The following is a 22,716-nucleotide window of genomic DNA, read 5'->3' on the forward strand; positions in this document are numbered from 1 at the left end:
TCAGGTCGGTCGGAAATGTTCATTTTTTTTAGTTTCATTTAATCTTCCTTTGTGAAAATTTCCTGACTGTTGAGGCGCGCGAGAGTTTCAAAAGTCGCTTACCTGGCTCGCTCCTTCTGTTCCTGCTTCGTTCCAAGCCTTGGAACTTTACCTGACATACCGTTCTTCCTGCTGTTTCTGCACCTACCATCATCATACTGCCACGATGCATGCTGGGAGAACTTCCTGACGTCATACGCTCTCCGGCGGCCATCTTGGATCGGTTGAATTGCTCTACTGGGTTACCTTAAGCTTCCAGTTGATGTCACTTTCATCAGCTGGGTAAAGACCGCGATCGATGATTCGCACAACACATTTACTACGGAAATTGCCACAGCTGTGTGCGAGACCGTGATCCGCACACCATATTTACAACGAATATTTACTTTCACTTGTGCAACACTACTTTCGGTGATTCGCACATCAGTTCTCTACCGTAAGCTCTTATACTGCAACGCTCATTTACATTACTTTACTATATTTCATTTCATCATTACTTCGTTGTAAGGGTAAGTATGTCTCATACTTCATTTTACTGAGCTAATTTATACATTTGACTTGCACTTTTTCAAATATTTACAGATAGCGACTTATTCTCTTCTGTGATTTACTTCTTCTATAATGGCATCCAGCCAAGGAGTCATTCAGCCAGCACCTTTCTTATCAAAACCAGGCGAGCCTGATTTAAAGTGGGCTTAATGGCTGAGAGACTTTGAAAACTATCTTACTGCTATTGACACATATGGTAACTCCCATTCAAGGAAGTTAGCCCTACTTATAAATCATCTTGGCACAGCTGGTCGCAGAGTTTATGACAATGTACCATGCTATCCTTCCCCTATAGCTGAAGATGCTGTGTGGAATGTTTTCATTGAAGCCAAACTACGCATGGGCAAACAGTATTCTGACTCTACAAGTGTTCTTTTAGAACGATTTAACTTTGCTATGTGTAAGCAATCTTCTGAGGAGTCTGTGGAAGATTATATAGCATCTCTAAGAGTTTTAGCAGAGAAATGGGATTTTGGTGCTAATGTGGATATCGACATAAGAGATCAGTTTGTTTTCTATTGCCACTCTAAGAAGATTCAAGAGCGTCTTCTTACTTCTCCTAATCCCACTTTAGCTGAAATAATTGATATCGCCAAAAACATTGAAAGATCAATTGTAACATCTAAAGTATTATCTACTCATTCCAATCAAACCACACTTACTCCCACTCAATCTTCTGTTCCGTCCAATGTGAATTTGGTTTCTGATGATAATACTGTGTGTGCTATAAATAACAAACACATTTTTAACAAAAGACCTGATAAAAATCAACCGCAAAAAAGCCAACTTGTTTGTTTTAGATGTGGCTCTAGGAATCACATAGGAAACAATCCCAGCTGTCCTGCTTTAGGGAAAAAATGTCCCAAATGCCAGAAATTTGGACATTTTCAAGGAGTATGTAGGAGTGGTATGTATTCTACATTATCCAACAGAGTTAAAGTTTCAAACATTTCTTTGGACAATCCTGATGTCCAAGATTGTGCCTCTCAATTTGCTAACATAGTAGTTACTGTCGAAGTTCCTGAATCTTCAGACAAACCCATTAAAGAACCTTTAGTTTACATTTCCATTAACGGTAGAATCATTTTAGCTATGGCTGATTCAGGATCTCCGGTTACTATTCTAGCAGATAAAACTTTTTACAAATTTTGGCCTAACAGTATGACTCTTCTTACTCCAGATATTAACCCCAAAGCCTTCGGGGAACAAGATATTGATCTCCTGGGTTATTTTTAGGATAAATTGGAGTATCTTGGCAGATCTGTTAAAACCAAAATTTATATACCCATCAAAGGAAGAGACATTATTGGCTGGAAAGACCTTGCTCTTTTGGGTATCATTCTACGTCCTGACCAAGGTCCTCCAATAATTTTAGGTGATCTACCTTCTAGTATTCTATCTATCAGCCAAGCAGACTCGGTTGTTGAAGATCTGTTAAAATCTTTCCCTAATGTATTCAAAAATACTGTTGGCACTGTCAAAGGTTATGAGCACACCATTATGTTAAAAGAAAAAGCTGTTCCGATAATACATAAGGTGTGACCAGTACCTCTTAGCATCAGAGAGGATTTGAAGTCATTACTTACTGATCTCCAAAATCAAGGTATCATTTCTCCTATAGATTCATCAGAATGGATTTCTCCGGTTGTTTTACGGGAAAAAAGACTGGGGACTTGAGGCTCTGTGTGGATTTAAGATCACTAAATCAAAACATCCTTGTTGATTGCCATCCTTTACCCTTCATACATGAAATGCTAGCCAACCTTGCGAAGTCAACGTTTTTTTCCACCATAGACTTACATTCTGCTTACCACCAGATTCAACTTTCCCCAAACTGTCAAGCACTTACTGCTTTTGTAACGCCTTTTGGGGCTTTTACTGTTACTTTTACTGTTACTTTAATTATTTAGAACCTTATACATTAGAATGCTGTTATGTCATGGTTCACTCTGTGTTTGCTTAGTCAGTTGCCGTTTGATTCCTGCTCCTGCAACTGCATATACCGTGGGCTCCATCTCCTGTGTACTACTACAACTAAATAGTAGTCTGAATTCATCTTACAGAGTTTCCTGTGTTCTTTGGCGTTCCCCTCCTTCACATATTGGTACCAGGAGTGGGGTAATCTTTATTCGCCTTTCCTGCATTCTTCTGGATTGGATCCCACGGGACTGCTATTTCTACGTTCCGAATATTACTGCTTCATAACCTTTGAACTTCACTCAGGTCGGTCGGAAATGTTCATTTTTTTTAGTTTCATTTAATCTTCCTTTGTGAAAATTTCCTGACTGTTGAGGCGCGCGAGAGTTTCAAAAGTCGCTTACCTGGCTCGCTCCTTCTGTTCCTGCTTCGTTCCAAGCCTTGGAACTTTACCTGACATCCCGTTCTTCCTGCTGTTTCTGCACCTACCATCATCATACTGCCACGATGCATGCTGGGAGAACTTCCTGACGTCATACGCTCTCCGGCGGCCATCTTGGATCGGTTGAATTGCTCTACTGGGTTACCTTAAGCTTCCAGTTGATGTCACTTTCATCAGCTGGGTAAAGACCGCGATCGATGATTCGCACAACACATTTACTACGGAAATTGCCACAGCTGTGTGCGAGACCGTGATCCGCACACCATATTTACAACGAATATTTACTTTCACTTGTGCAACACTACTTTCGGTGATTCGCACATCAGTTCTCTACCGTAAGCTCTTATACTGCAACGCTCATTTACATTACTTTACTATATTTCATTTCATCATTACTTCGTTGTAAGGGTAAGTATGTCTCATACTTCATTTTACTGAGCTAATTTATACATTTGACTGGCACATTTTCAAATATTTACAGATAGCGACTTATTCTCTTCTGTGATTTACTTCTTCTATAATGGCATCCAGCCAAGGAGTCATTCAGCCAGCACCTTTCTTATCAAAACCAGGCGAGCCTGATTTAAAGTGGGCTTAATGGCTGAGAGACTTTGAAAACTATCTTACTGCTATTGACACATATGGTAACTCCCATTCAAGGAAGTTAGCCCTACTTATAAATCATCTTGGCACAGCTGGTCGCAGAGTTTATGACAATGTACCATGCTATCCTTCCCCTATAGCTGAAGATGCTGTGTGGAATGTTTTCATTGAAGCCAAACTACGCATGGGCAAACAGTATTCTGACTCTACAAGTGTTCTTTTAGAAAGATTTAACTTTGCTATGTGTAAGCAATCTTCTGAGGAGTCTGTGGAAGATTATATAGCATCTCTAAGAGTTTTAGCAGAGAAATGGGATTTTGGTGCTAATGTGGATATCGACATAAGAGATCAGTTTGTTTTCTATTGCCACTCTAAGAAGATTCAAGAGCGTCTTCTTACTTCTCCTAATCCCACTTTAGCTGAAACAATTGATATCGCCAAAAACATTGAAAGATCAATTGTAACATCTAAAGTATTATCTACTCATTCCAATCAAACCACACTTACTCCCACTCAATCTTCTGTTCCGTCCAATGTGAATTTGGTTTCTGATGATAATACTGTGTGTGCTATAAATAACAAACACATTTTTAACAAAAGACCTGATAAAAATCAACCGCAAAAAAGCCAACTTGTTTGTTTTAGATGTGGCTCTAGGAATCACATAGGAAACAATCCCAGCTGTCCTGCTTTAGGGAAAAAATGTCCCAAATGCCAGAAATTTGGACATTTTCAAGGAGTATGTAGGAGTGGTATGTATTCTACATTATCCAACAGAGTTAAAGTTTCAAACATTTCTTTGGACAATCCTGATGTCCAAGATTGTGCCTCTCAATTTGCTAACATAGTAGTTACTGTCGAAGTTCCTGAATCTTCAGACAAACCCATTAAAGAACCTTTAGTTTACATTTCCATTAACGGTAGAATCATTTTAGCTATGGCTGATTCAGGATCTCCGGTTACTATTCTAGCAGATAAAACTTTTTACAAATTTTGGCCTAACAGTATGACTCTTCTTACTCCAGATATTAACCCCAAAGCCTTCGGGGAACAAGATATTGATCTCCTGGGTTATTTTTAGGATAAATTGGAGTATCTTGGCAGATCTGTTAAAACCAAAATTTATATACCCATCAAAGGAAGAGACATTATTGGCTGGAAAGACCTTGCTCTTTTGGGTATCATTCTACGTCCTGACCAAGGTCCTCCAATAATTTTAGGTGATCTACCTTCTAGTATTCTATCTATCAGCCAAGCAGACTCGGTTGTTGAAGATCTGTTAAAATCTTTCCCTAATGTATTCAAAAATACTGTTGGCACTGTCAAAGGTTATGAGCACACCATTATGTTAAAAGAAAAAGCTGTTCCGATAATACATAAGGTGTGACCAGTACCTCTTAGCATCAGAGAGGATTTGAAGTCATTACTTACTGATCTCCAAAATCAAGGTATCATTTCTCCTATAGATTCATCAGAATGGATTTCTCCGGTTGTTTTACGGAAAAAAAGACTGGGGACTTGAGGCTCTGTGTGGATTTAAGATCACTAAATCAAAACATCCTTGTTGATTGCCATCCTTTACCCTTCATACATGAAATGCTAGCCAACCTTGCGAAGTCAACGTTTTTTTCCACCATAGACTTACATTCTGCTTACCACCAGATTCAACTTTCCCCAAACTGTCAAGCACTTACTGCTTTTGTAACGCCTTTTGGGGCTTTTACTGTTACTTTTACTGTTACTTTAATTATTTAGAACCTTATACATTAGAATGCTGTTATGTCATGGTTCACTCTGTGTTTGCTTAGTCAGTTGCCGTTTGATTCCTGCTCCTGCAACTGCATATACCGTGGGCTCCATCTCCTGTGTACTACTACAATTAAATAGTAGTCTGAATTCATCTTGAAGAGTTTCCTGTGTTCTTTGACGTTCCCCTCCTTCACAAGAAGCATTGGTGTTTTCATAACAAAGTACTGGCAATGAGGCACAGAAATAAATGATACTGCTTTCTCAGTTCCCTCTCTTTTGCCGGGAGGCAAAACCCTTAACAATAATTCAATGTTATACAGTCGTATGATCTAGGCTTTTACATCCTCATTATCACTATCGTCATCCTAGAATGTAGCAAGTGGATGATTGTAATCAGAAAGCAGTGCGAAGGAAGATGCACATTATTCATTTTATTAAAACATATAGAGTCACCACTTTTAGAAAGACAGCAATATCCATATGTTCTTCCCGCTATTTATTAATATCCCTGATAGCTAAGCTTAGATGCCACTTTTGTAGAAATCTAATTTGTTCTGCACTTCATGTAGTTTCCTTACATTATCCTTAATGTGGTCTATATGGTAATGAATGCTGAGTGAGGTGCTGTGGAGATATGAGCTGCAGCAACAAATGATGGGCGGAATGCTGCATGAATCAAACATTCACCTCCATTCAAGAGATCTGGGTTAGATCCATTGTTCTTTTGCTCACTACGCCACGGGAAGATATGTGCAGCATTCGATCCCTACTATAGCACAGATGATACCAAGAGGTAGTCAAAGGCCATTGTATTCTGTAGGAGCATGGAATCCCCGATAGTTGTTATTGGTGGGGTACTCTGATAAGGTTAAAAAGAGAGGTGTCACATAGAGATCATAATTACTACAGCATCCTAAGTCTCTAGGTTTGCACGTTACAGCCGATTTTAGTTGCTTGTTACAGGCATATGGCCTTCATAATGCCAGAAATCTCTGCCTAATGTACAATACTAACTGCTGAAATTCAAGCATTCCATCCTTCACTTATTTGTATACTTCAGTGTGACGCCCTAAGTAGAACGGGTATGCCCAGACGTGGGCCCCTTACACATTGTGTTACTGGAAAGAAGCTATAGCCCACTGAGGAGCTCTAAAAAGGGCAAAACTATTCCTGTGTTGCTTGTGTTCCACTTCAGAGAGGGCCTAACTTAGCAGTTCGGGCTGGACTGTTCCCACTGGAGCTGGGTCAAGCCTGATTTGCACATGGCTGGGTACAAACTGAGGCGACCTGGTGTGCAAAATAATGATGGACTGGGAAGCAGCTCGAGGAATTACCAGTGGTTGAGATTAATTTATGCGTTGCATCCGTCACTTTTTTCGTTCTTTAATATACAATCCCAAATTAATTGAGCATGTCACTACTGTGAAGGAACACTTATAACATGCACACACTCATGTGGACATAAGTTCTCCAGATAGACTAAATCAGGGTTTTATTCCTGGTAGGGTAGGCACTGTATCCATACGCTGGGGTGGGAACCTCTCAGGTGCAGCAAGCCGTTGCATCTCTTAATGCAAGTTTGACTACAAGGATGGCTATAGCCTCCAGTCCTATGGAGCCATAGGCGTCACTTCTCTTTTTAACCTTATCAGAGGACCTCGCCAATAAAGACATTATTGGGGTTTCCTATTAGGTAGTTTTATTCCTGGGTAGATCCCTCATACTTGTAATATCAAGTGCTTCATTCAAGGTCGAGCCCAGCCAAGTGGATTGTAACTCTCGATGTAGGACTCTATGATGAGGCATACCACAAAATATATGTGGGAGTCTTTTTAAAACACTTTGTGGTTTTTAGTATGGGCTTCTGTATTCTGGATGAATCATCCTGTTCCTTTTGATTACTTTTGGTTGGCTATATTTTTGTGTTCTCTACCACAGTGTCACTTTTCCTATGAACCACAAACACTTTGATTGCTTGGTTTGCGTCGCTCACAAACCATCTCATGTTTTGACATAGCAAGATGAATGACACTAGGTTGGTAATAGCTTAGGAGGTTGTTGTACTATGGGAGTTCTAGGAAAGAACATAGAGAAAACTCGGACATGCTGCAGCACTATTAACTTAATTTTGAGTTATATATTTAATTATTTTAAATATATACAAGGTAAGATTGTTTTTTAAGATTTTTTTTTTAAAAAAAACAGTAAAAGTAAAATGTTTATATTGATTCTATCTATTAAAAATAACAAAAAGTTAGGTATATAATCAATTTAAAATAATGAAATTATATTGTTAATACTTTATTACTAAATTAGAAAAAGGTATTAACATATTAAATATTAATATCTATCTATCTATCTATCTATCTATCTATCTATCTATCTATCTATCTATCTATCTATCTATCTATCTATCTATCTATCTATCTATCTATCTATCTATCTATCTATCTATCTATCTATCTATCTACACAGAGATATAGATATATATTTCAAAAGAAGCAAAACATTATTTCCTTTGGTGATCTATTTTATGTCTCTACCACAACTATTTTCTATGGAAGGGTGTTGCAGCATCAGTGGTTGGCTATGGCATAGTGCTAGAGTTCCTGTTGCTCTTTTTTGCCAGTAGTAGCTTACACTCTTACATTTTGCTCTACTCCTTGCTTCAGGGAGTGGAGCCATGTAAGTGTACACTGTTGACTAACTTTAAACTCATAAAAGGAGAATAACCAAAAGTAGTAAAGTGACTATAGTGTAAGAGAAAACTTACATGTGTAACTGACTCACAAGTGTAATTTACCTTTGTGAATAGCCCCGCTTATGATTTAGATATTGGTGAGCAGCGTATTTAACCACTGCCACCTGCTTTGGCAACCGCAACACACTGAGAAGATTTTGGACATATTGTCCCTTTTTAGTGGGGGTTCCTGCTAATTTTAAAAGATCTCCAGTTACATCCAAAGGAGACCAAAGTCATATGACACCCTTTGGGTGTGCACATTCAAACTTTTCTCTTTAGCTAGAATGGATGGATGGGATGGGGCAACAAGCTCAGCCACTTGGGCAGACCTTACATTTGGTATGTAATAAGTTTCCACAACTTGATATACAGTACATACAGGTTTCCTGCAACCAGGAAACCTTTATCACTTTTGAGAAAGGATCGATCAACAAACTACATTACCTTATAGTTAGGTATAGGAACATCGGTCAAATCAAATGGGGCTTGGTGACATGCGCAATACTAATTAAACAACTTTGAGGCTTACCCATCTGTTGTGTGCGCATTAGAGGAGGGCCTCAGAGTGGGTCATAGGGGAAGGGTAATGTGACAAGCAGACAACAATAGAAACTACTTTTCAGGGCAGCTGGGCAGTATAGATGTGCTATGTTTTTTGATGAGGATAATACAATATTTTCGCAGGATTTAATAATATTTGCAGTGGCAGCCATGGGGCGTAGCCATAGCAGGAGCCCAGCCGTGGCTGGATCCAAGGCTGCAGAATAATAGGCTACAGGCTTTTTCTGATCCCTGTAATGATAACTATGGTTCTTGACCTGCACCTCGAGGGTAAACCCAATACGTTCATGAAAGTACAAGGTAAAGGGTTTAACATAACCAGGAAGTCCTAAGGTGGGCGCAGAAGTCAATGCTTGTTTAATTTGAACAAATACATTCTTGGTTTCCCAAGACCACTTCAAGGGTTCAGGGGTGTCTTTTCTGACTATGAGTCTGATTTAGATCTTGGCAGATAGGCTACTCCATCACAACAGTGACAGATATCCCGCTCGCCAAAATATAAATCCCATAGGATATCATGGGATTTATATTTTGGCAGACCGGAGATCTGTCACTGTTGTCATGGAGTAACCGGTCCACCAAAATCTAAATCAGTCTCATTGTCTTGCAAGAGTTTTGCCATTACAGCATAGCCCATAATCCATTCTCTACATTATCTGAACATACCCAGAAAAGTACATATCTGGGAAACATTTATGGGGCAGGGCACCTTAGGAATGGCTTCGACTTGTTCAGGCGAGAGAGAGAGTGGTGCTTGCCAGAAGAAATTTCATGTCTAAAGAACAGTACTCGGGGAATGCAAAATTGCAGTTTCTCTCTTGAAGGCTAGTATTCCATTTTAGCCAAATCAGTAAGGCGGTAGATGTAGTACATCTTGCAGTGATCGAGAGTAACAGACACCAATAGCAGATCGCCAGCATATTGAATAAAAGTAGAACCCTGAGGGAAGACTACCATGTCCAGATCTTTCTTTAACACTTGAGACAAGATTGACAGAAACTTCATAAATCTTTGAGGGAGTCTTTGCCATGCAAATTGAGACCCTCTGAAGAATGCAAAAAGGTATGTGCTCTCTTCCTGTATAGGTATAGAGACGAAGGCCGAACAGAGGTTTACCACAGTAAACCACTAAGCATTTGCACCAATGAAGGAAAGGGTGCCTGTGGGTTTAGGAACCACAGGGAAACTTGGGATAACCACTAGGCCTGGGCAGAGTTCGCGGGGGTTCCGCGTGAAAAAAGAATTTAGTGGAGTTCTGCAAGTGGCAGAGTGCAGTGCAAACTTCAGTTTGTGCTGATCTTCCTGCTGCTCGAGTAGAAATTCTACCCAAGCGGCAGCTGGCGCTCGCCAACCTACCGTTGGCGAACGCAAGCGAGGAAAAAAGTCTGCTACACTACACGGAGTGCAGTTTTCTGCACTCCGAGAGCTCCGCGGAGCCCGGAGTTCAGAAAACTCCGCGAACGGAGCAGAGTTCACCGCTCAGGCCTAATAACCACATTATTAATCCCCCTAAGATCTTGCACACATCTTTTCACATTCACTTTACCCGCTCTGCCTATTGGCAAAATCAGGGTGTTAAACCTGCTTACAATTGCGCTAAAGCCCCTTCCTTAGTCAGGTCAACATTCACAGGACAGATTCCTGCCTCTGCTTCAGGTTTAAATGGGTTCAGAGGTATTCTGGGTCTCTTTTTCCCGAACCATCTTTTTCTGCTGGCCAACCTTGATTTTCAATAGCTCCATCACTGATATGAACCCCACATCATTGGCCCATGTTGACTGCAATGCAGGTGGCACTTAAGAAAAACAATGGGTTAAATCTCGAGACATGGCAGTTTATTTCTCACTTGACTGACAATTAGTATCTCAAAAAAGAGAGCACGGACCTTATTTTCATGCTGTTGGGGTATATTCAAATACACTCAATCAGGGGTACAGAAGACAGTACAGTTAAGCTTATACAGCATATCCCGCCCTAACAGATTTGCACAAGAGATGAGTGAAAAATAATGTTTGCCATTGATAGCTACCAAGGATATAGAGACTGGATCAGAAATGTGATGAGGAACACATTTTATTTAGTAATGCCAACAAACTGGTAGTGAGTAGATTTTAAGGCAGAATGACTAGCACTAGTATAAATGAGGCAAGTGGTCCTTTGATCATTAATAAGGCAACGTACATAAAGGCCTTTGTTGTCTACTGACATTTGGGTATTTATGATACAGTCATAACCTCTCGGCTGTCCTACAATTTAGGGTAGGAATTTTGAGTAAGCTGATGACACTTTGGTTGGTCCATGAGACCTTGTACTTTAGCCACCGTGTTAGAACAATTCCACTTCCCAATGTCCTAGGTAGTCACTGGCAAAACAAGAAGCTCCTGTCTCTTCCCCTCTGCCCCTCCTGTTTTCTACCTTTGCTCTTTCACTGCCTTGTCCTCCCTTCCCCTTCCATTCATTGTCTCCCTTCAACAATATCAGTTTCGATTCAACATTCTCTTTCTTTCTATATTGCGTAACCACACAGTGGTTTGCAATAGTTACTAATTCTGCCAATTTCTTTGTTTGCCATCGAGTACAAATTGTTGTAAGCTGACTTCTCACATTTGGTAACAGTACCTCCACCTACATCTTCCTGAGGCATCTCCATCAGACGGGCTACGTCCAAGTATCTTTAAAACACATCTTTAAGTCTGGCCATATAATCTGTGGGCACTACAGCCATTCTCTGCTTTCTGTTTGAGATCTTAGTCAATTTGGTTGTCTCCAGGCACACATCCGCAGCCACATTCAACAATACATCCTTTGTAGCATTCAACTCTCTGTCAATGCCAGGATCTATCCTTGGCCACACTGACTTTTTTTCCAATTGGTCTCTCAATTCAAATGGCACCACTAATCTCAATCACTGATTCCCATCTGCCCAGTTTGGTCTTCATACTTGAAACACATTTTTCAACTTCTTTCAGAGCTGGATAGGGTTTTCGCTAATGCTTCAAAATTGCTTCTTGATACTCATTGGGTCAGAGGGTGTCCAGGGAACATGGACCATAATGCTGATCCTGGCCATGGATTGTCTTTGAAATGAAAAGGGTGTCTGGACTGGGCAAAAGGGGCAGACTCCTTGACATCAGCATCGCTACAATGGAGCGAGGGAAAACATCTCCTAGCCAATTGGTCCTCTGTCCGTCTTAGAGTTTTCCCTTGTAATAGTGGGTCTGCTCTCTCAGGGGTCTCTGAGCCCTGTGGTAACAGACTGCATTCATACTCTATATTGATACACAGTAGTGGAATCTGCATCCTGTTTAGTCTTTTACATATTTCTATCCGGTGCTTTGCTGTCAGTCAGCATCATCACTGTTGTATGTGTTACCCTGTGGTCCAGTCGCCAGTGGTCCAGTAGGCGCTAATCTATTTCCAAGTGCAACTGCAACCCGGTCTCCTCAGCTGTCATGGTAAAAGTATCCAGAAGAAGCTTCCCCTTGTTGTTCTCGATCTCTTTCTCCTATTCTTGTGGTTAAGTGATCTGAGTTAATACATAGGGTGGAGGTAGTGCAGTCAGAATACAAGCCCTAACTCTGTCACTATGAAGGTTGATTTTGCCCTCCATTTTCTCCTGGATATTTTTCATACACGTACTTGGAATTCACACTTACATTTATGGGCCTCCTCAAGCCATTGCAAGAAGAGCGGCTATTGAACAGAGTCTTCTTTGTTTTGGATCCTTTGGTTTCTTTGGTAAATTCCCAAATCTTTTTCTGTGTAAAGGTACCATGTTCAGGAGAGTACTTCTTTCCATCCTCATTAGAGAGTCCCACCCACTCCTTTAAATACTTGCACATGCCTTTACCGTAGTTGTGATACATATTATGGACAAGATTCACCTCGGCGGAAGCTTGCTATGTTTAGATTTTCTGGACTCCATGATTTGTTTCTGTCATTCATGCACACATGAGTTACCAGGAAAGGGTCGGCCGACCTTGTGCTTCCAGCTCATCCTGTGGAGGGAGGGTGAAAAGGAAATGGGAGACAGGGTAAGGGTTCCCTCAGTTATCTCTCTAATTGTCCTCATGGAGGGGGAAGAGGTATTGGGCACTCACACCCAAAGATCTCCTTGCGTTAAACTGACATTTAGTTTGGCTCAATGATGGGCTATTGAGGGATCCATTGCAGCTAGATTAGAGGGTCAGTTTTCTTCATGCATTCATCATTCAAGGGGCTGTGCTTTGGGTCCTGGTGCTCCTGCTGCTCTTTCCCACTTCCGAACTATTTCTAGTTCACACATACACACTTTCTGTTCTTTGGATTTCCTCCACTCCTACCTACCAACCAGTCTAGTATCCTATCGTCTTCTACCCAGTCGACACAACAATTGTTTGTGCACTTTAAACAGATAGCAGGAAAGCGTAAAACAATACAGGCCATTCAAGCAAGCAAGTAAAATAGGGTAAGTGCAGTTAGATTTACCTAAATTTGGATCAACATGCTTATGCTGCCCAGCCAAATCACTATGTCTAGTGTTGGGCCGTGCTACACCTCAGTCCACCAGGAGAAATGTCACCCATACTTCTGGCACTTGGGGTCGTTGTGTGGAGTCCAGTCCAGCACTCTTCCATTCATGGAGCGTAGATGGTTTCCACATGAAATGAATCTATAAAAACACTTCTGAAAGCCTAAAAGTCTAACATGCACTTAATACACAAATTGCTAGTATACAAGCAAAACAATGCATGACAGTTGTCGCTTAAATGGACCAAAATCTGGACCATATAATGTTAAAAGCTATATGTTTTCCTCACACTTTTTTCAGTTCTGTCTTAATACAAGTCAGAGGAAATGTGAGCACATGAATGAAACTGTTAATTATGATGAAACTAACTAATGAGCAGAAGGCAGGATCTTTTCATGAGAGAATGTGAGAGGTCTATGGGAAGGCTATATCCTTAATGTGATAGCCTCATTCTCAGACTAAACAGGCCATGCTGCTCCTCCTGAACTGGAGTGGCCAAACGCTGGAACTGTATGCCACCAACTCTAAGACAGATGCATGACCTTCTCTCTTTCAGGAAGTCCCTGAAAACGTGGTTGTTCCAGCAATAGCCTCTGCGTCATCTTAGTCTGATCTGCCACTCCCACTCAGCGCCTGGACACTCTTTTGAGTAGCTGTGCGCTCCACAAATACCCTCTTAACATAACATAACATAAATGGCTCAGGTGAAATAGGTATTGGCCTGTAGGAGTACATTCCGTAAAGAAAGTTTGATTTATACCAGGAAGGGAGCAGGCGTGGTTTCACTCTAGCAGAGGAAATTTGAATACTTGGGTTGGTGGGCTACTCACCACCAAGACCAATGTTTATGGGAGTCAAGCAAGGGGTCGTGTATGTATGTGGTGGCTCCTATCTTTGGAATGGACCAAGGGAAGCCTTTCACAAACCATCCAGTGGGGCACACACTTGTAAGTGGAGTTCAGTGGACTCCACCACTTACTCGGTCAGCATCCATATTACACCACATGCACCATATACATACATGTATAGGCCAAACCCATGCATGTCTGAGCCATCATGAAGGCAACAGAATCAAGTTGTACGGGACCGAAGAACTTTATATGAAAGGAACCAGTTGGAGCCACTGTTAAAATGGCAAAAGTCAAAAGGACTGTATCCCCAGACTATAGATAAAGCTGTGACCACTGTCATCTCTCAGTACCTGGGGTGAGGGGATATTAGCCACCAATGCGAAAAGCGTTGCACTTTGTGTGCCCCTTCAACATCAGAATTCCATTCTGAGCTTTCATAACTAAAAAATTTACGTTTTGTCTGTGGGCATGCAGGATTAACAAACATGCTGAGAGAAAATTGCACAGGGCTGTCTAGAAACATACAAGGGCAGGGTAGCAGTGCATCCCAAAGCCAAGCCTAGACTTAAGTCTGAGGAGCCGCACAACTTCCATAGCACACAAGGCCACTTCTGGGAGGTGCTGATACCTGTTAGATTCATCGTATGTAACTGAAGCCAAGCTTAATCGTTATAAGAACTACAACTGAACGCAGGGACATTATTGCCACACTTCTTATACCACCACCCTGTCCCCCAACCCTATTGTTTTCCAGTTCAATTTTGTCGACAGCCTTGAATTGTCTTAGGGGTTTTCCACCATAAACTCTGATTTAGTAGTCTGAGGAAAACATACCTCATCTGGAGACCCTTGAATGCTGATGAGACCTAATTCTCTTACTAGGACTAGTTTGTTTTCTAGGACTTGTCCTCCTTGAGCCACCACAGGAGTTTGGAACATGTTACCTCTTATCTTCTTGTACATTCCAGTACTTCTAAACTACATTCCATTTTCTCTAGACTATCTGCACTCGTCTTATTCATTCCAGCAGCTACTGAATCTGATGAACACCTTCATCCACCCCATGCTCAATTGTTCTCTGCACCCACAATGGACAGGATGCGATTCTCTTGGGCCCTACTGACTTAGGACCTAGGGCTCAGGCAGACACATCCATTATAGGAAATTACACAACATCCTTGGGTTGCCATCTACTGATGGCACAAATTTACTGAAAAATAGTTGAAACTGACTTTCTCAGTATATTTTGCCAGGAGCACTGAAGATCTTCACTCAATTCCTGGCCCAGTGTGTGGCCAATGTTTTGTCACAGGCGTGTGTACTGGAGGTAGGGAAGCAGTTAGACTCTATTCTGTAGTTAGACAGTGTGATGGTCAGCAATAACAAATTGTAGGTGAAAGTGCCACTCCAATCCAAGGGACTCCCACATTGCTTTCTTCCATCTTCGCCAAACAAGATCTGACCCAACCTGCCAACCTTCTGTCGAACTGCACCACCATCACCACAGAGTCTGCCCCTGGAATGCACATTCACTCGCCGGCCTTCAAGCATGGGGGTTTCACCTGCAAATTTCAATGTAAAGCCTGAAAGACTCGGGAAAGAAGTATTCATGAGGCTAAATGGAGCTTGTGCTTAAAAACCTTACCTCTCACTTCGTACCTGCAGTCAGGTAAATCTAGGACAGATACTTAGGGACTCCCATTTAGAATGGTTATTTACACAACATCACTCTGTGGGAAAATGAGGGGAAATGCAAGACTTAAAAAAAGAATAAGTGCTTTACCATCTCAAATTGAATGCTTCCAAAACGGAAATACTCACATACAGGGATTGGATACATTATGACCCGCTCGCCGCGTGGCCTGATGATCTGGGCACACTACGTAAAGTATGGAAGTAAGTAAGTAAGTAAGAAACCTCGTAATGACAATTGACTCCAAGCTATCAATGAATGCCCAAGTGGACAAATTAGCAAGATCAAGCTTTGTTACTATAAAAACTCTGCGACAAATCTTTCCCCATTTGGGATTTCCACACACGGTCCAGGCAACCATCTCCCTTTTTCTGTCCAAACTCGATTACGCCAATAACCCCTACCACTGATCACCTTTAACTACCATGAAAAGACTACAACGGATTCAGAACTCGGCTGCCAGACTACTTCTACATATAAAACCGCAAGACCACATCTCCCCTGCCTTGAAATCCCTGCATTGGTTACCTGTTGCCACAGGATCCACATTCAAGCTGCTTTGTATCACCCACGAAGCGATACATGGAACAGGACCACTCTTCATCAGGAATAAAATCACCACACATTTTCAATAAAGGAACCTCCACTCTATAGTGGCACCGCGCCTCAAAATCCCAACGTAAAAGGTAAAAACCATTGGTGGCACATTCTTCAAGCAGTCAAACTATGGAACTCTTTAACCCCAACATAACATCCTTGGATAACCCCCTTATCTTCAGAAAACTACTCAAGAATTGGCTCTTCCCCACATAACCACCATACGCAAACAGAAACATACAGCACATACCGCTATATAAAAGCATTTATTTGTAGTATAGATATACTAGCTCAAAATCAAAGGAGCCAAAAACAACAATGGACATGTTTTAGGTAATGCAGAACTGCTCAGAGGCACCAAGCCCCGCCCCCATCGCTGAAGTTGTAGGGCCTCATTCACTATATTTTGTTGCACAGCAGTGCAGCCAGCCGTCCTGCTGTGCTGCCGTGTGCCAAAATAAGAGGGCAGGAATGCGCTGTATATACAAGATATGCAAAAACAACAGTTGATGGACAGAATGCAGAACAATGTCATACATTCACCCCAGTACAGAGATCTGGGCCTAAATCCATCGTTTTTTTGCTCACCGTGCCATTCCAGTTTGAACCCAGCCATATGCAAATCAGTCTTGACCCTGTGCCTCATGGGAACAGTCCAGCCCGAACTGCCAAGCCAGGTCCTCCCTGGACTGGAACCAAGCATCCTAGGACCGGTTTCGGGGTTTCACCCCTCTTCAGCCAGGATAGCTTGATTCCAGTGGCATGGAGAGCACGGGACTCACATCTGAGCATACCCGTCCCACTCAGGGTGACAAATGCAAAAACAACAGTTGATTGACAGAATGCAGAACAATGTCATACATTCACCCCAGTACAGAGATCTGGGCCTAAATCCATCGTTTTTTTGCTCACCATGCCATTCCAGTTTGAACCCAGCCATATGCAAATCAGTCTTGACCCTGTGCCTCATGGGAACAGTCCAGCCCGAACTGCCAAGCCAGGTCCTCCCTGGACTGGAACCAAGCATCCTAGGACCGGTTTCGGGGTCTCACCCCTCTTCAGCCAGGATAGCTTGATTCCAGTGGCATGGAGAGCACGGGACTCACGTCTGAGCATACCCGTCCCACTCGGGGTGACAAATGCAAAAACAACAGTTGATGGACAGAATGCAGAACAATGTCATACATTCACCCCAGTACAGAGATCTGGGCCTAAATCCATCGTTTTTTTTGCTCACCATGCCATTCCAGTTTGAACCCAGCCATATGCAAATCAGTCTTGACCATGTGCCTCATGGGAACAGTCCAGCCCGAACTGCCAAGCCAGGTCCTCCCTTGACTGGAACCAAGCATCCTAGGACCGGTTTCTGAACTGGGGTGGCAGAGTGGGCTAAAGAACAGTGATGGATTAAACCCAGATCAGTTGACTGGGGGTGAGTGCTTGCAATGTTCAACACTCCGTCCATCATTTCCTTTGGTTTTTGCTTTGTATCTACAAGATATAGCGCATTCCTGTCCTTCTCCCCGCACAAACAGCAGCCGTGCAACAACGCAGACACCCTTGCGGCATTTTGCAAGGGTATCTACTCTAGGGGATGCTTGTTTTTGTGCAGGAAGGGAAACCTTCCTGCACAAAAACAAATATTGATGTTATTTTCCTCTTCATATGCGTGAAAAGAGGAAAATGCGAGGAGAAATAAAAGCATTTCTCCTTGCTGTGCCACTCCTACCTCTCTCCTGGGGAGGCGTAAGAATCTGACACATTCCCAGGTTTAAAAAATGTTGTAAATTTGGGAATGTGTCAGGGTCCATGGATGTTGCGTGGGAACACCACAGCAACACCCGTGGAACGCCCCTTTCACGCAGAGTAATGCCCCGGTGTTTACAACAGAGTATCCAACCGGTGTGATGTGGTTTGGCTTGTTCTGGTTGACATGATAGTAACGTTACATGCCACAAGTAGTGTAAACACAGCAGGTAGTGTCCACTTCGGCATCACTGACTGTCTCTCTATCGATTCAATTTGTGCAGGCGAGCAACGGGGGCCACACCAGTGACTACTCCTCGTCCCTTCCCTCCACGCCAAACATCAGCCACCGGGAACTACGGAGTGAACTGTCCCTGGGCCTCGGCACACCCAGCTCCCTCCACCGGGGAGCGAAGCGCAGGACCAGCCTTTTCACAGTGAGTAGGGCAGAGTGCATTGTTTTAATATTGAATATTGGTGATTTTATTGTGTTAAATGAATTAGAAAAACGGGGAATCTAACTTACTAAATTGGGCATTTCCGGCTGCTTCTTGCACCGCTTTCACCTCCTCTGGGGCTCTCACTTCCTGGTTGTGCCAAACTAGAGACGCCATCTTGCTCAGTGTGTGCTCTAGTGCTTCCAGGGGGCTGGGTCTTAAAATGTGTGCTGCGCGAGAGTCTCTCGCCTAAAAGCTCATTGCACCTTGCACTTTTACCGAGTGACCGTGCTGCTATTTTTTAAACCTGTATTTACTGTGTTAATATCTGTTTTAATCTTGAATATTGGTGATTTTATTGTGTTAAATGAATTAGAAAAACGGGGAATCTAACTTACTAAATTGGGCATTTCCGGCTGCTTCTCGCACCGCTTTCACCTCCTCTGGGGCTCTCACTTCCTGGTTGTGCCAAACTAGAGACGCCATCTTGCTCAGTGTGTGCTCTAGTGCTTCCAGGGGGCTGGGTCTTAAAATGTGTGCTGCGCGAGAGTCTCTCGCCTAAAAGCTCATTGCACCTTGCACTTTTACCGAGTGACCGTGCTGCTATTTTTTAAACCTGTATTTACTGTGTTAATATCTGTTTTAATCTTGAATATTGGTGATTTTATTGTGTTAAATGAACTTAAAAAGCGGGGTATCTAACTTACTAAATTGGGCATTTTCGGCTGCTTCTTGCGCGGCTTTCACCTCCTTTGGGGCTCTCACTTCCTGGTTGTGCCAAACTAGAGACGCCATCTTGCTCAGTGCGTACTCTTGTACTTCCAGGGGGCTGGGGCTTAAAATGCGTGCTGCAGCGGGTGCACCGCTGGCGCGCCTAAGGCAAGCTTGTCTGCGCCCGTCAGCGTCCTGGAAGCGCCAGGCGCCAGTCATCATGCCGTAGCCCGGGCGGATACCAAGGCAGAAGCGCTGAGGTATGATGGTTCTGAGCTATTATCCTTAAACTCTTACAGCTGTGGCGTATGCAGGAGATGGGAGGTTGCGGTTGATCATAAGTACATCTGTGATAAGTGCAGACTCAATCTCCCCCGGCTCCCCCCTACTTCCATAGGTAAGACGATGGGTAGAATAGAGGTACAGAATGTTAAGGCTGTTCTTATCAATGCCCGTTCCATCCCTAAGCACTATCAGAATATTTTTGATCTGTTGATTGATCAGTCTCTTGACCTGCTCTTTGTTACTGAAACATGGTTTAACCCCTCCTCCAATCCAGCTGTAGAAATGGCTATCCCCAACGGGTTTAAGATATTTAGAGCTGACCGCAAAGTTGGGCGGGGCGGGGATGTTGCATTGATTGTGAGGGAAGAATGGGACTGCCAATGCAGTGAACTGACTGATTCCTCTGACATTGAAGCCCTTCACTTCTCCATCAAAGTGTCCCCCCATTACTGCTTGGGCGGGATACTGTTATATCGTCCTCCTGGACCTGTCAGTCCTTTTCCAAAATTGCTTGCCGACTGGACCATGCCTAGGACCTTGCGATATTCTCATTTTCTTCTTCTTGGTGACAGATCAATAACAGCAATGGGAATGACACACACGATTTTCTAGCTGTGACACAATCATCCTCACTCCAGCAATATGTGACTGCTCCGACTCATTGCGGTGGTCACACGCTCGATGTAATTTGCTCCAGCTTGCCTCTGGTGGTCTCCCCCTCTACCAGTCACCTGGTCCGACCATTACCTGATTCCTTTTTCTTGGCAGATATCTAAAGGTCATCCCTCTCTCAGGCCTCGCTTCAATGGCCAGGGTAGGATACCTCCTAAAATAGAGCCTGCGGTCTTCTGTCTATCTTTATCTGAATGTCCGCTGTCGCTTCCCGAGGATCTTGGTCTTGCTCTTGCCTATTTTAATAAATGGATTGAGAAAGTAGTGAATAATCTTTCACCCACAAGTCAAACCTAGACACAATAGTGCCCCACTGCCTAAACCTTGGTTCTTGCCCCAGCTTAAAATACTGAAGCAACATTGCAAAAAACTGGAAAGAAAATGGAGACAAGATTATGACCCTGGGGCCAAGATCACGTTGAAATTGGCCCAAAAGGCTTATTATGCGACCATTAGACTGGCCAAGCGGACTTATTACACTGACCGTATTGCCCAGTCTAGTAATAATGTTAAAGAGTTGTTTAACATTGTAAAAAACTTCACTTCTCCTAAAGCAATGAATGTGGCCACACCCCTTCTCTCGAATGGTGCGAAGAACTTTCCACCTTTTTTATAAATAAGGTCAGGGCACTGCAGTCACATTTTCAAAACTCCAACAGCCAGATCTCTTTGCTGTCCCCTGACTATTTGACTGGCTCCAATACCGGTGTTACCTTTTCTACATTTGAACCTGTTTCTCTGCCAGACTCTCTGGCTGCTTTATCTTGCCTTAAATCTGGCTCCCCGCATGATCCATGCCCTGCAAAACTTATGGCCACTGCTGCTGTTGTTGTTAATCCCTTTGTAAACCAGTTGATTAACACCTCACTTTCTCTTGCGTTTGTTCCTATTGACTGGAAACAGGCGCTGCTTGTTCCCCTTATAAAAAAAAACACTCTTGACCCCCATCTCCCTTGCAGCTATCGCCCTATCTCTTTGCTCCCTGCAATTGCTAAAGTCTGTGAAAAAATGGTTAACAAGCAGCTTACATTTTTTACTGAACAGCATGGCCTTCTCCACCCTGCACAATCAGGTTTCAGGGCCACTTACAGTACTGAATCGGCCCTCGTGGAAGTAGCAGAGGCTATTCGTGAGACTTTGGATGCTGGTGGCAGGGCCGTCTTAGTCTTGCTTGACCTTTCGCCCGCTTTTGATACTGTACCCCATTCACTTCTCCTTGCCCGTCTACATAAGCTTGGCATTATCGGAACTGCTTGGGAGTGGTTGAAATCCTTCCTGGAAAAGAGAACTCAAGAAGTCTGGATTCCCCCTTTTGTGTCATCTTCTCAAGATGTGCTCACAGGAGTGCCGCAGGGGTATATTCTTAGTCCCTTGTTATTTAATCTTCACATGACTCCTCTTATTCAGCTGGCTGAGGATCTGGGTGCCAAAGTAGTTGCTTATGCTGACGATACGCAACTCTGGTTTACCTGGAAGAAACACGAGGCTGACACATCTCATGTCAAGGCTTGCTTGTCTGCCGTGTTCAGCTTGCTTGAGTTGGCTCAGTTAAAATGTAAACTGAGATTCTCTTCTTAGGGGAGTTTCCCCCTTTGTTTTGGCATTACTTCTGATCGGCTGAGTCCCCCTGCCCCTGCCCTTCTGGCTATCCTGTTAAAAACCTTGGCATCTGGTTTGATGAGAAACTAAGTATTAGTAACCAGATTGGCAAACTTTTTGGCACTTGCTTTGGTATTTTAAAACTTCTTCGTACATTTTTGACACTTTTGCCTCTCTCTGCTAAAGAAACTCGTGCTCTAGTCACCTCTCGCATAGATTATGCGAATGCACTCTATGCTGGTTTGCCAGGTTACCTTCTGGAAAGACTTCAGGTGGTTCAGAATGCCGCCACTCTTCTCCTACTGGATCTTCCTAAGCATTCCAGTGTTATGCATCACTTGCGCAATTTACACTGGCTGCCAGTAAAAACTAGGATAAAGTTTAAGGCTATTACCATTGCTCACGCTGCACCTTATGAGTATGGCCCTGCCTATTTTAGGAAAAGTTTTCAGTTTTACACCCCTGGCTGGTGTCTTCGCTCCTCGAATATGATCCTGCTGTCTTCCCCTGGATCTACGCAATCTGAAGAATCCCTCTCAGTTTAGAAAAAAACTAAAAACCTTCTTGTTCAACTAGACTGGGTTTTTTTCACACTCTGCTCTGGTTCCCTCTGATGCTTTGGCTCGCGCTGGGACACTCTATTAAGTAGCCGCGTGCGCTATCAATCCCATAAACATAAACAAACATGCTTGGGGGTCCCAGTGCTACAGGCAGCCATGGTGGTTCCACAGGAAAGGTCGCGTTGAATAGAAGTGTCATTGTCACATATTGCAAAAACCTTTACTCAGCTGAAAAAAACACTTGAATGTATGAGAGGGAGAGATATCCGAGTGCCACATGCACGTTTCTGCGCTATTGCCTTATTTAAAATTCTGTGAAATGTAAATCATGCAAAAATAAAACAGCCCAAAGCCATTTCAGACAGCCAAATTCAAAGACTTGGGGCTGCTGCCATTACTGCCAGGTAAAACCGCCCAGTCCCATTCAGTTTGGTAGTAAGGCCCAATGGAAT

The 22,716-nt window shown here is 42.9% G+C and overlaps 1 protein-coding gene across 7 annotated transcripts in view; it reads left to right on the plus strand.

Annotated features, from left to right (window-relative positions):
• The window catches only part of AGAP2 (ArfGAP with GTPase domain, ankyrin repeat and PH domain 2), an 897,926-nt gene that overhangs the window by 623,119 nt on the left and 252,091 nt on the right, over positions 1 to 22,716 (plus strand). For all 7 annotated transcript variants that reach the window (XM_085600818.1, XM_085600812.1, XM_085600813.1 and 4 more), the window contains exon 8: positions 18,285 to 18,437. In XM_085600818.1, the coding sequence (XP_085456944.1) occupies positions 18,285 to 18,437 (153 nt within the window). The remainder of the gene's footprint in view (positions 1 to 18,284; positions 18,438 to 22,716) is intronic.

This window comes from Triturus cristatus, chromosome 4_2 (genome assembly GCF_964204655.1).
Source record: "Triturus cristatus chromosome 4_2, aTriCri1.1, whole genome shotgun sequence".
Taxonomy (NCBI): Eukaryota; Metazoa; Chordata; class Amphibia; order Caudata; family Salamandridae; genus Triturus; species Triturus cristatus.